This window comes from Engraulis encrasicolus, chromosome 12 (assembly GCF_034702125.1).
Source record: "Engraulis encrasicolus isolate BLACKSEA-1 chromosome 12, IST_EnEncr_1.0, whole genome shotgun sequence".
In the NCBI taxonomy this organism is placed as follows: domain Eukaryota; kingdom Metazoa; phylum Chordata; class Actinopteri; order Clupeiformes; family Engraulidae; genus Engraulis; species Engraulis encrasicolus.
The window spans coordinates 11451761-11466342 of NC_085868.1; the positions used below are offsets into that span (position 1 = coordinate 11451761).

Here is a 14582-nt window from a genome sequence, read left to right on the forward strand (position 1 = left end):
ATGATGACTAATGGTGAGGAGAAGAAGGAGAGGGCGTCTCCCTGAGCTTAAGGAGTTGAAGTGGATTTATGGCAACTGCTTCTACGGACATGAACGGAGTACATTTGCCATACTTTGTCCAAGATCACCATTACAAAAATGTATGGATGGTGGGGGGACAAAAAAATGCCAGCCAGAGATTACGGCAGGAGCTATAAAGAGCTGGTGTGTGTGTCTGCAGCCGGGAGAGTCTGGATCCAGTGCAGTTAGTAGTAAACGTCACTAGACTACTATCCATGACCAGACCACCAGAGAGCGCATCACGTGAGATCTACCAGGTTCCAGCACCTCCATTTAAAAAAAGAAAAGTGAAAAGAAAAAAAGAGGAAAGGGAAACAGAAACCACAACAGGTATTAAGCATGACTTGAGGCCCATTCCTGCCTTTGCAAATGGTAACAAAAGAAAAAAACGTGGTCCCGAACAGGAAAAAGTGACCAAAAAATAAAATCACAGTAGTGGAACAGAGGAGGTAAAAGAAAAAAACACTCAATAACTGGATTGGAGGAATGGAGGTAGAGGAATGGGTTATGGTGTGATCCCAGGACAAAGTTGCCTGTAAACAGTGCTCAGATTAAAAATGACTATAGCTGCATCCTATGAGTCACTGACAGTAAAACCCCCTCGCATTGGACTTTAAGAGAAAGAACCATAACACAAAAAAACAACCCAAATACGGAATGCTGACGGGAGTTGCATTGAGAAGGCTAAAATCTTCCACAAAGGAATGCGATACACTGGAATTGGCCTTTTCAGAGTTTCTGTGGAGCTGTCTAAAAAAAAAAAATGTTTGCAAAGAAATGGCATCGAGGAATTTCAAAAGAGTTTACATGCACCAGTGTTGTTTTCGACAATCTGGAGTACGTAACATTCACCCTAGAGTCAGTAACCTCCGAGGACTGTCAACAAAAGAATCTCCTGTGTAATTCCAAAATGTCTTGAAAACCATGCAATTCTCATAAAACATTGGTCAACAGTGATACTTGTGGTAAAATGCCACCCAACTGGGTAGAAGTTCAGCCTGAGACAAGTTCTATTGATACTAAAAGAAAAATGACAAGGAAAAAAAAAACAATCCAGTGCATCCATTCCTCCCTCAATGATCTTCCAAAAATGTATGGTCAACATGTAACACACAAACCTAACAAATGTCCTACTCAGTTTCAACTTTTTTTTTTAGTTTTCTTTTTTTTCATTTTTGGTCTGAACTAAAATAAATTAGTCCTTTAGAAGTTCTTCAACAAAAGTCCTCCTGAAGACAAAGTAAGGACATGGAGACTGAAAGACACTGTTGAGAGACACTACTGTACTGTAAACTTCGAAGGCAAAGCCACCGACCACCGGCCCACCCGTGAGCAGAAGTTTAAACACAAATGATCATTGGTTTTCTTTTGTAGTCCGATGCCAAAGACCAACATAATTCATCCACTTATGTTGCACTCTGGTAAAGAACTAGAGAGAGAAAAAAATATATAGATATATATACTTGGGACAGACAAGTTATTTCGTCAGCTGCAGAGTTGATTTTCCGATATTGAAACACTTTGGTTGTGAACTTCTACAGGAAAGTTTTGTTTTTGTAGCCATTTCTCCATTACAACATCTTCTCTTTGGATTTGCACTTACATAAACTTTACATTTTTTATCATTTTTGCGCTAGGCAAGAAAATTACAATACCTTAAATACATGCGTCCAAGAAGCTATTTTCTACTTATAATAGGTTTAAAACTTTGTAAATGTAGCATTAAAACCTTTTGTTGAGAGATGGGCAGGTTACAAATATTTCAAACGCCTCAGCAAACTTTTTATACATTTATATGTCAGGAATCCCCATATTTCCATGAATGAATGTATTGTTCTTAAGAAGAATTAAGAGGTAGCAATGTGACAGAGCCATTCAAAAGACCTGCCGGTTTTTTTTCAGTGAGGGAAAAAAACATCTGTAAAAACACAACAGTACCAACAGAAAACTGAAGCTTGACATTCACTAAAGAGTCCCCGCCCGACCCATCACCCAAAGCCAACCCCGATACTGATCCCCAAAAAAGGAAATATCAAAAAAGAACTTCCAGTTTAAACATTCACAGAAGCATAACAATAAGTTATCTAAAACAAGTACCATTTTGTTTGGCTTTTTCTTTGAGAGTAAACCCCTATATACGATGTATGAGTAAACGACACAGCTTAAAAAAGGTTCCAATGACTTCTTGTATACCACGTCCCCAAGCAAGCACACACCACCACCCACCCAATCCAGGTGTAACCGAGCTGTGGATTGGTGGGTGTGTGTTTCTGTGTGGGTTTATAATTACTCTCCCGTGGCAAACGGGGAGGTGCCCTGCAGGCGACACGGGTTTCAAACCAAAAGTGCTAAAGTATGCTAACGTACGATGACCATCACTGCAAAATGGAGGCCGTTTTCCCCTCACTTGTTTTTCATAGGGGGTTGTGAAGTGAGAAATCAAGAGAAGACTGTATGAGTCGTACCAATTTGAAAGGCTGATCGAAAAGCAAGACAAAACAAAAAGTGAAGTATTTGGTTCAGAAAAAGAACATGTTTTTCTTTCTGTAAAAGAAGGAAAAACACCCTCCAGGGCAAATGGCTGGCCATGTCTCAACTCAACTTTGAGGACAACTGGTTTGAAACCCACTTCTGTGAAACTGGTCCAGCCACACTGAGAGGTGTTTTTTAGAAACGTGGTAAAGAGAAGAAATCATCGGAAATGTTTGGTTGGATGCACAAAGCTTTTGTGAAAACACCACAGGAAAATGAATTCAGACAGTTCCTAGTTTTGGTTGAGTCTGACAAACACTATTCTTTGAGACACTTGACAAAAAAAAACACTTATTTGCCATTTGAAGGGAAAGGCTTCTCTTTTTCATCTATCTCTGAATTTAAAATATATGCTTATAATAATCTTATGGTCACAATATAATTATTTTTGTCTCAAGGACTTTTAAAAATTGACTTTAGGATTCTCCCATCCTAAGCCAATGCTCTATCCACAGCAGGATTTCATGATCAGGAACCATGAAGTGTGTACGTTTTGGGATACGGCCTTTGACTCCCAGACCAACTGAACATGAGACACACAAGACAGAAATGAAGAAAGCCATACTGCCAGACTGCATTTGGGTTTTTGTAGTGGTCTGGTTGTCCTATGAAGTCACAAAATAACAGCATAAGTACCCCAACCTTACATTCACAGCATGAAATAAAACAGTCAAATGATGTACAAAAAAACAAAAAAAAATCATAGCGATTTTTTTTCTGAGGATGATGTGTTGTTTTTTTTTTCTTTCCTTCCACGTTTGGAACTTTTCTTAGTATTTTTGACCACTTCTCCCATTTTTTTGGAAGGCAGGAGAAACCAACAACTCACCAATCTTTCTTTTTTCTCACTTTCTCTCGCTCCACCCAAGACTTAATTTTTGATGCCTGCTTTCGAGGTATGCATGCGTTTGGGCGCACACCTCTTCCTCATTCTTCTTTGACATGATGCACTTCTTCTTATTATTGTTGTAGATGCAGACCCCCACCTCGAGTAGCTGTCTCCTGGTCCGAGGTGAGTGGAGTAGAGCCGAGTAGAGCTGAGGTGAGGTGAGGTGAACTGGGCTGTCTGTCTGGCCTGGTCTTGTGTTGTGTTGCGTTGCGTTTCGTCTTTGGCTTTATGTGGGGGAGGTGTGCATTCGGAGGTGGCTGATGAGGTTGCGCTGCTGCGTGAACTTGCCGCCGCACAGCTGACATTCGTATGGCTTTTCGCCCGAGTGCACGCGCATGTGCTCCGTGAGCCGGTACTGGCGGGTGAAGCGCATGCCGCACTCCTCGCAGGCGAAGGGCTTGAGGCCCAGGTGGCTGCGCATGTGGCGCGTCATGGTGCCGCGCTGCGTGAACATCTTGCCGCAGATGTTGCAGGGGAAGGGCCGCGTCAGCCAGTGGGTCTTCTCGTGCTGCCGCAGCGTGGCCGGGTCCTTGTAGCTGCGGCTGCACACCGTGCAGCTGAAGCGCCGCCCCCCCGCGGCTCCGGCGGCCGCCGCCTCCCCGCCCTGGGCCAGCGTGGCCTGGGAGGACAGGTCTTCGGCCTCGGCCTCCTCCTCCTTGGGGAAGCCGGCGCCCTCCTCGTCCTCCTCCTCCTTGATGTACAGCTCCTCCTCCGTGTGCGTCTCCACGTGCGCGTTGAGCTCCTCCGAGCTGGGGAAGCCCTTGCCGCAGGGGATGCACACGTACAGGTTGTCGCCCAGCGCCGGCTCGAAGCCTTCCTGTCGGTACACATAGTTGGAGCTGCCACGTCCACCGCCGCCGCCGCCCCCCTCGCCCTCGCTGGCGCCGCTCTCCTCGCCGCTCTGGCCGTCTTGGCCATTCTCCTGGCCCTCTTCTTCCTCCTTGTACGCGCCGTCAGACGAGGAGTTGTTGACCTTGCTGCTGCCCACGTTGAGCCGCTTGGCCACGCCGTTGGGCAGGGCCGCACGCTCAGAGTCATCCGCCTTGCTGGCTTCGCCTTTGGCCCAGGCGCGGCTGCGGACGTTGGGGCGCGAGGGGTTCTTCACGTGGGGTTGTTGGTGGTGGTCTGCGTCGCGCGCTGCTGGCGGTGGAGCTTCGTCGCACTCTCCTCCTCCGGCATCTCCGAGGTCCATGGGTTCTCCACCACCTCCAACCAGGCTATGGGGGTTGGTGGGGTTCTCTTCAAACGAGGCACTGTTGGCTGTGGATTCTGAGGCAGATTGAGGTGATTCTTGAGGGATGCTGCTGGGGCTGACTTCTTCGGTGGCCGTGCTGCCTGACGGGCTCTTCTTGGACAGGTCCAGTCCCAGCTCCTGGAGACCTACTCCAATGTTGAGGTTATTGTTGTTACTGTTGCTGGTAGTGGTGGTGCCGTTGCTGCCGTTCTTACTGGTGGAAGGGCTGAGGGAGTTGGCCGTGGAGCCCAGGAACATCTCGTCCTCGGACAGCAGCTCGTCCTTCAGGAGCTCCTCGTGATGGTGGTGATGGTGGTGGTGCCGCTTGGGTCTGCTGCCGCCACCGCCGTCACGATCCCGCTCCCTCACGCCCGCCATTGGCATCTGGGCGACAGGCGTGGAGGACAGCCTTTGGTTGCGGGTGGAGGCGTGGGCGGAGGTGGCGGAAGTGCGTCCGTTGGTGGGCGTCCCAGGCTTGCTGAGGAGTGCCCGGCCGCCGCGCTTGAGCTTCTTGCGGCACAGCGCGGCCAGGTCGTGCAGCTGCAGGTAGCTGGCTGCCGTCAGCAGGGCGCTGAAGTTGTGGTCGCTCACCTGCTCCGAGGCGGTCGACGACAGCAGCTTGCCGGTGTAGATGAAGTCCAGCACCTGCCGGAAGACGGACGGGTTGACCATGTCCGTGTCCAGGTTGATCAGGTTGTCGTGGAGGATGAGCGACTTGAAGTAGATGCTGCTGGCCGCCAGGATGTTCTTATGCGCCCGGAACAGCGCGTTCTCCACCACGATGATCACGTCGCACAGGTAACCTTTGGCTCGTTGCTGGTTCAGCTGCAGCAGCAGTTGTTTGGCATGATTTGGCAACTCCATCTCTCCGGCTCTTTATCTGCACCTACACAACCTGAGGTGGGGAGAGGAACAGGAAAGGATCAGTTAGTGTTCAGATACAAGGCAAGGCAAGGCAAGTTTATTTATATAGCGCATTTCATACACAGGTGCAACTCAATGTGCTTCACAAAGTTAACAAATGTGAATGAAAGGAAACAGGGAAGAAAGAAGGAAATAAATTAGTCAAAAAACATTTAAAACATTAACACGTAGATAAAAAAAGATAAAACACAAGGTAAAAACAATAATAAAATAAAAAAAATAATAAACATAAAAATAAAAATAATAATAATAAAAAATAAGAATGATATGTAATTAAAGTTAGGGGAAAGCATCTGAGAACAGCTTTGTCTTGAGTCTAGATTTAAAGCCATCAATAGTGGGTGCATTTACGTCATCTGGAAGCTGGTTTCAAAGCTTTGAAGCATACAGCAGACAACAGATACAAGATACAACAAACAATAGATCATCCATTTTTCTCAAGGTACCATCTTTGCATAGCCTGGCAATGACTAGAAGCCCATCCCAATGACTGACTTGACACACAGATTCCAAACAGAGCGTGGTAATTAGAGGACAGAGCCAAGTCAGATTCATGGACTGGATAGAATGATGGGTACAGTACAGCACATTAGGTACAGTGTAATAACCAGTGCAACAATATTTAATACCACGTAATACCATGTACCAACCCTAACCCTAGGTGTAAGTACAAAATTGATACATGGTGTTACACTGGCATCACATGGTATTGAATATGGTTCCACTTACACTGTACCTAATGTGGTAGGATGCACTGTAAAGCTAGATTTATGCTTCGGACGCATAGCCTCTGCGTCCGTCCGTTTTCTGTCTGTGCGAGTCCACGCCCCCCTCTCAGAGGCTCTGCGCCCGTCGTCGAGCGCCTCGAAAAAATTCTAACTATCCGTCGGACGGACGCGGAGTACGCAGACAAAACAGCGCTATGATTGGTCGTCTCGCTACTTCCTTGTTCTGTTCTTGTGGCAGCGCAATGCCAGTGGTTTGCGAGAGCAGAGCTGAATTCTGTTAAAAACTATATTAATGCCTTGTGTGTAAATACACGAAGTTACAAGCTAAGTAACAAACAATGCATCAGTTGAACACTCGTGGCACAATGCCTGCGGTTTTACTACCGTAGCTTCCTCCACCGAATGTAAACACACATTGGCAGAATCAACCGTCTACATGCTTGCATTTTCTGCTCGTGAAAACAGACTTGGTATGTCAAATAATGATACCAGTGCATTGCCTTTGCAATTTGTGTGAAAATACCTAGCTAACCGGGATAGAAAGCAACATTGCTTAATAATGACCGCAGTGCTTACAATGTAGTGAAAGTAATCGCGCAATTTCAAATGTGGCTCGCGACGAGACCTCGGACCTCGCAGATGCATGAATACAATGTTGGTTCGTGGCCACTCCCACGCGACTTTTGACGAGCGCAGTTGCAGAAGTCTAATCTGACCTTTAGTGAACCAGTAAAATAAAGTGTAACCGATAGAATTCTCCCCTATGGTATTAAGCTAGATCAACCTGCCAGGCAAAAAGCATTCTGCATCAGGGTTTAGATTAGTTTACCAGGACTTCAATTTGCAATCAGTATCAGAGAATGGAGAACACTAGCTTTTATCCTCATAACCAACATTCACACGACAACTGACAAGAATGGTGAGGACAGAGAGAAAGTTACTTTTCAGATGACACGCAATATGGCATCTTTTTTTCTCCCCTCAAGCTACCATCTTTGCAGTATCTGCGCAATAAAAAGCCCTGACCAAGGACCCTTATTCTCATCATCGCCAACATTCACATTACGGCACAGAATGATTCTAATTAACCACAGAAAGCTGCCCATTATGGGACACATTTTACACCCATGACCTTGAAAAACCCGTGTGGGGTCATTAAAAGGAAAAGACATTATCCCAGCAGAAACAAAATGCAGCCCGAACAAGGGTCTTTCGAGGCCACCCGTTATAAATGCCACAAGGAGGCCGCCACATAGCGATTAACCTGGAGCAGCGCCGTGATTTCAAGCAAAACACTTCTTTACACACTCCAGAGTGTGGGCGCTATTATTATATATGTAAAAACAATATATAATGCGATTTCGTGGCTTCCACTGAAATTCAACCATACACCGAGCCCTTTACACATTTTATGGATTTTTTTTTACACACTTCACATGCTTTCCTACACATGCTACAGTTATAAATGTTGAACTGTAACTGATTCTATCAATACTGATGATGGTATTGTAATCAGTTGAATGCTCAAAATATTTCTGAATCAGAAAGTGTTTAAATACAAGCAGTAGCAAAACATGCCCCTAGGACTTAACCACATTCTTTTCATTCATTGCATTCATTAAAATGTTGTCAACATTATGCAAATAAACACTCCTTAAAAAGACTAAACCTTCTTACAGATCTTAGGGCACACAGACGCACAACACCCAGAAAGTCCAACAACAACAAAAAAAGAAACACTTCTTTTTTTCACCCTCCCTCTCACTCTGAACCACATAATTGGTATCGTGTTTCCCCGCTGTATACAAATACACAGGCCAGGGACAATGGGGGGTGAGGGGGGGGGCTTGAGAAGGGCTGAACGGCAATGATCTGCATCTCTCTTTTTACAGGGGAGGGCCACCCAACCCTCTTCTTAACGCTCCTGCCCAGTGGCTGTGGGGCTGCCAGCCTCCAGGGTCGTTTCCCTTTGTTGTGGAGGTAAGGGGCCGTGGGGGGAGGGTGGCGACCCTACCCGACCAGGCAGGCAGACGTCCCAGCCATCCAGCCAGGCAGCCCAGGGCCTCATCCTCGCCTTTTGCTTTGCAATCGAGGACCCAGTGCAACCTGAGCTGGTGGTTTTTTGCCATGGGTGTGGTGAGAACAGGTAAACCAGCCGCTACGACTTCACTACGACTACCATCACCACCCCCACTCCCAGTGCCCAAGCAGGCCCTGGCTTGCTGCAGAATCTTTGAAATGCAACAGATAGAGATTTAGTGTGGGTGGTGGTGGTGGTGGTGGTTGGGTTGGGGGTGGTATGGTATGGTTTTGCTGGTTGTTTGGGGCAGCTGAGCTGTTGGTTCTTCCAGAAGAAAAAGGTCACATATGGTTCTCTTTCACCCATTTCCATGGTCCAATTTCAGCAAGCACCCACCAGCAAGGGAAAAAGCCCTTCTGGAAAGATAGCCCACACTAGTCCAGGGTGTGTAATTTAGCCAGTTTCTCCACGGACGATTTTTTCCCCTGTTTTTTTTTTCCTTGGATTGTCAAAACAAGTATGAAATGTTTTATAAAAATCGCAGGGTCACCACAAAACCAACTAGTCTAAAATTGTATCAAAACATGCCATTTGTTTCAAGACTTCCAGCCAATTGACTTTTCAAATCATTTTAGCAACATCCCCACCATTTAGTAATAATAGCAAGTTTAGTGAAATGCTGACTAAGCTTACTAAAATACTGCAATCAATCAATATTCCCTTCACTGGCATCCATTAAGCCCATGCACTTTGCAACACATTCACAATAATTTATACACAATAATCCATATTGCAACATATACACCTACTAGATCGTTGTGAAAAACAACACTGAACACTTGACACAAATGAAAACTTTTCTACAAAGACAGTAAAGAAATGCTGATTTCTACACACCACTAAGGAAGATCTTTGCAGTGTAGTGTGTTGGACTTCCGTAAGTCGCTTTTCCCCCTCACAACACACATTGAAACCCATTCACCCATGCAATGGACAACCCAAAAGAAACCTCAATATACACAGTCAGGCACAAACACAATTAGTGTGTCTATTAACAAACTGGGCAGGAGGAGACACACAGCAGCACACAGCAGAGTTAAGGAGTAATGAAATAACTTCATAACCAATGAGGCCTGCACAACACGTCGTCCATAACCCCCCAGTATCACATTACACACCGCCACCATTCAGTGGTATTAGCTTCCTATCAATATGTGATGCCCGCCATGCTGTACGTACACACACACACACACACACACACACACACACACACACACACACACACACACACACACACACACACACACACACACACACACACACACACACACACACACACACACGCTAGGCTACCAAATACTCTTCTTAAGTGCAGTGACTCATTGACACACACACACACACACACACACCTCTGCTGCTGCTGCCTGCCTGCGCAACAGCAACAGTGACCACAGTCTTAAGTGCAGTCCACTGTACACACACAGAAATTCATCGCCCTAGGAATTTCTACCCACTGGTACAATCTCCACAGCCTGCCACACAGCCTCTAGGGCCAATTACTGATAATATCACTGGGAGAGGTCTTTTTTCTCTTGCCCTGGCCCCTCACAATAGGGTACAATAAAAGACTGGCGAGATAGCAGTCCACACGTGTTTGCAGAACGCCAATACCTCCAGAAAGTTCCACTGACCGCCAAGAAAACAGACCCAGTGAGAAGCCAGACATTTTGAGATATAAAAATTATCTCCGAGACGTGCACACACAGGGAAGGTTGATAAGGCACTCACTGGCTGGCTCCTTTTATATTGACTAGTGGTAGGCCATTTCTTAACCTCCAGCTCCCCCCCCCCAAAAAAAAGTAGAATACCCTTTACCTTTCAGGGTAAAACATGCAGACAGATCCATAACAAATGAAAGATTTCAAATCAGGGAGATGTCTGGAGACGCCAAAGGCACATGGTAAGCACTGTAGACGCACTCACTCAACACAATAATTCAACACGTAGAGAGTCAGTTTAACGTCTTGCAGAGTATATGTGGTCCCAGAGTACTCTCGGTGGTGAATTAACACTACATTTTTTTTTGCTGTGCACACCACCACCTTAGGTCTGTTGAAAGGCTTCTGGTAAGCAAGGACTTCAGAAAGTCCAGCACTGCAGATATGTTCAGCAAAGCCCTAAGAAGGTCTGGCAAAGGCTTCTGGTGAGCAAAGACCTCAGCAGGTCTGGCAAAGGCTTCTGGTAAGCAAAGACCTCAGAGGGTCTGGCAATGCAGTGTGGAGGCGTGATTATCCCCAAGTCATAAACAAGAAGCTGATCCGGTGCCACATGCCCTTCTCTGCTTCACACAGTTGTTTTACCGTTTTAAAGCACACAAAAAAAACTGTAAGTTGTGCAACAGGGATGAAAACAGGGGTAAGGAATGGGTAAGGGGAGAGTCCTCTCGCAATATTGCTCTCTGAGGAGGGGGGGGGGGGGCTGGGGGGACACTGAAAGGTGCCAGGAGGGATGTTGACATTGAAATGTTAGTCACCAATCACCAATGACAAAGCTGACAAGGGGCAAAGTATGACATGTTAGAAGAATACAACCCTCTTCTCAAATATCTCATCACTACAAAACAACACGCACCCAAATAAAAATGCTCTACTTTGACTGACATTCTGCTCTCTACATGACCTACTCGCCATCCTGCATCAGAACAGACTAGTTTCCATAGTGTTTACCATGTTTTTACTGTATTTTACCCTAATGTCACTGTTACCGTTCAATTGTTATGCTTCCATAGTATTTCTATGCGTGAAACAAATAGAATCCTTGCATCCTTGTGCCCTAGTACCAGTCCAGATAAGACCTCAAATGCTTATCAATGGACTCGCCTTGTTGCCCACCCTTCGGTCAAGACCCTCTTCGTCCTTCCAGACTGCTCTTTAGCCCCAAGAGGGGCCTACAGCAAAGACCAACTCCTTCCCTTAAGCAGTATAAAAAAGGTCTAAAGTCCGGCAGTATTCACTGGGAGGTTAAAGATAGGGAGACCTCAGAAACTCCTTAAAAAGTAAACAGGTCCGGAGCCTTACTTGTAGAGTAACTTATTTTCAGCTTTTTGGGTGGATTAACGGCAAAAACATGTACTGCTTTTTTTTTCAAAACTTAAGTGCTCCATCATAAATTCAGCCTGTGTGTCCTACACCAGGTCAATCCACATTGCGACTTTGTTTACCTTTTTTTAATGTGATGAAAGGACAGGCATCATGATGGGTCTTGTTCACCATTCCATATTAGAATTAAGGGAAAATGAAGAAAAACAGACACACCTCCTTCTTCTTCTTGACACGCTAGATGACATGTAAGGGCTGCTTACTCATTTTGACAGCTTTCATTAACTGCAGTATTTTACAACAAACATCCAAAGTATGTGTGACTAGACAGGTCACCGACAAGTTTTCTCTCTTTCCAGCAAACAAGCAGCCGATGGCCTCCCCTACTTGCACAAATTCAAATGGAAAATGAGGAAATAGTCGTGAAAACAGCTGCTTCCACTCCACCTGGAACTAAACTCTGTCTTGCTTGGCAGAAGGTGGACCACCTTTGCACTCCCACCCCTGTCCCACCAACACCCGCACACAGACAGACCCACACACACACACACACACAGAGACACACACACACACACACACACACACACACACAGACACACATTACTGATCTAGTTTACATTAATGCTTTAGCCTTGCCAACTGGATTATCAACAAAGCAACAATAAGGCCTACCTAAATTCGGCAAACACTCATGACATGCAGGTTGCTCAGTCTGCAATCAGGCGAATGCATCATTTCAATTGACAGTCTGCATCTACATTCACCAAATATCATTTAACAAAAACCATAGGCCTATAGATCATCACGTCACTAAAAATGTGTTATTTCCGTCTTTGCTTGTCGAAACTAATTTAAGTCAAGTTGAAAGTACATTTAGACACACCCGGAACATAAACAATTTGGATCCCCACGAGCAGTCTAGATACGTACCATACAATATCAAACTGGCCTGTCATTTCAATCTAAACACGAGTGCACCTCACTGATTTCTTCTATGCAACTGGACCGACAAAAATTCATGAGGAAATGTGGCACTTGATCTGAACGAAAAGGAAAACACAGAAACACTGGTACCCCTCCCCCTTCATTAAAATGGATGAGATTAAAATTGGATTCGTTTTGAGAAAACCTCACTCCCCATCTTTTTTTGTTCAAGAATTAACAGGTATATGACACGTGCGGACGAAAATAAACAGTAAAAAATGTGATAGTTGCTGCATGTCTTGGTCAAAAAACGCAGCCAACGAAAGCCAGCATCTGATTGCGGTAACTACAAAAATGTAACAAAATATCTGGAAACAGGAAATGTATCCCCCACGCAAAGACAACTAATGCATCTCACAGAGGCAGAGAGAAACATTGTAATCCCAAGTGGCCATCGATTGCTTAAAATGCATAGGAACACTGCAGCAAATAGGCTATGATACAAATGTGACAGCAACACGTTCTGAATTAAGGTTAAATCAGCTGTACGCAACATTATAACCAGTGGGCGACGTAAGCGCGCAATGTGGCCACCACATGACAAGTCCACAGTGACAACACAAATAAAAAATATTGAACACCACTGCATTATCGCTTCCAAAACAACCACACTTAATTGCCTTGCTAGCGATGCAACCAAAGTTAAGAGACTACCTATGGCAGAAAAAAAACATAGTCTGAAAGTGGGAAGTAGTCTGATGAAAATAATAAGCCATCATAATATATTGCATGACACTATTCAATTAGTAGCAGCAGAAAAACCTTACGCAATTCCTTCTGATTGGGTTTCTTCTCATTTTCCTTTAAAAAACAAGACACGCCGTATGAGCTGTGATGACGCGGATCAAGGCTTATCGGAGCCCATTAGCTGGGTTACGTTTAGAGAATGCTGCTGCTTACTAAATTTGGTTGATTTCAACACTTAAAGGGGTCCGTGTACAATTTAACTCCACCAAAGTTATTTCCACAGTAAAGGCACAAAAACGGACACGTCGACGACCATATTTCACTCGAGCACGACGCGTCAGGCAGAACGTATGGCGAATATTGCAAAGCCACTGGCAGGCTGGTAGCGCTGGCGCTGCGCTCGAGCTCCAAGCTTTGAACAAGAGAAGACCCTGTGGGCACGCGATAAGAGGCGAACGTTTGAGGAATCTCGACTCGCGTTAAGCGCAGATTTAAATCAAATACGCGATCAAACTTTCCAAGCACGTATATTTTCTCTTCGAAACGCTATGTTGTACAAATACAACTGAAATAAATACCTTAATACATCGAAAGAAGGTCTTCAAATAGCCATCCTGTTTTCTCATCTCACAGCCTTCCCAGCGCCATCTTGCAAGCTTGTGACGTTGAAACCCTCACCCCAGAGCCATCTAATAACAGAGTTGCGCAAACCGGGGACCAGGAAGTCGGTTGGTGATGTGATTCGCGTAGATTAAAATGTTTCTTAACAGTAAACTTCTGTTCGTTGGAAACTAACACAGAACCATCACATACCAAAAATAGATTAAGTACAAACAAATTACATTACCTTTACCACATTTTCTGTGTTCTACGGCCACCTCCTGGAACTAAGTAACTTCTAATAGAACTAAAGTCAATGAGGATTTCCATGTTAACGCTCCGTAAGGCTCCATGAGAGCCGCCATTGCTGTGGAAAGATTGGTCCATAGAGGTCTATGGGAGTGGCGTAACTCTGATATTAGATGGCTCTGCCTCACCCCTGACCCAAATTTGAATAAAAGCCAGAAGAGAGGGGGCGATAGGAGAAATACCTTTGCCAGCTCAGTCACTGATTTGATTAAGTGCCAGAGGCCTAGGTCTTGCAAAACTTGCAAATGGAGCTTTGCCCCCCGCCCCCCGGTGTTGCCAAATGCAGATGTTAGACTGTCCATAGTAGTAGACTATCATTCAAAAACAAACTGACAGAAGGTCATTTGCATAGCATAGCCCACATAGACTTCCAAAGCAGTAGAAACAGGGAAAACGATACCCATTAAATTTCAGTTTAAACACAAAAATGGGCCCCATAGGCAATATATAGCCTATAGCTAGCTGCTTAGGATAATACAAGATTGGAAGTCCAGTAATACCTGAGTAGGTAGGCTAT

General features: G+C 45.2%; 1 protein-coding gene across 2 annotated transcripts; it reads right to left on the reverse strand.

The window, feature by feature from the left end:
• Positions 1-299: 299 nt before the first annotated feature.
• hic2 (hypermethylated in cancer 2) lies at positions 300-13828 on the reverse strand. 2 transcript variants are annotated; one of them, XM_063211630.1, is made up of 2 exons: positions 13735-13828; positions 300-5610 (listed from the first exon to the last, which is right to left on the reverse strand). In XM_063211630.1, exon 2 carries the CDS (start codon positions 5577-5579, stop codon positions 3708-3710), a length of 1872 nt encoding a protein of 623 aa, XP_063067700.1. In that variant the 5' UTR covers positions 5580-5610; positions 13735-13828; the 3' UTR covers positions 300-3707. The 2 variants fall into 2 exon arrangements, with proteins under 2 accessions (XP_063067700.1, XP_063067701.1); XM_063211631.1 differs by lacking the exon at positions 13735-13828 and adding an exon at positions 11608-11998.
• Between the last annotated feature and the right edge of the window lie 754 nt (positions 13829-14582).

Bases quoted from the DNA above. Each gene is read 5' to 3' on its own strand.
- hic2 (XM_063211630.1), bottom strand. From the start codon at position 5,579: ATGGAGTTGCCAAATCATGCCAAACAACTGCTGCTGCAGCTGAACCAG.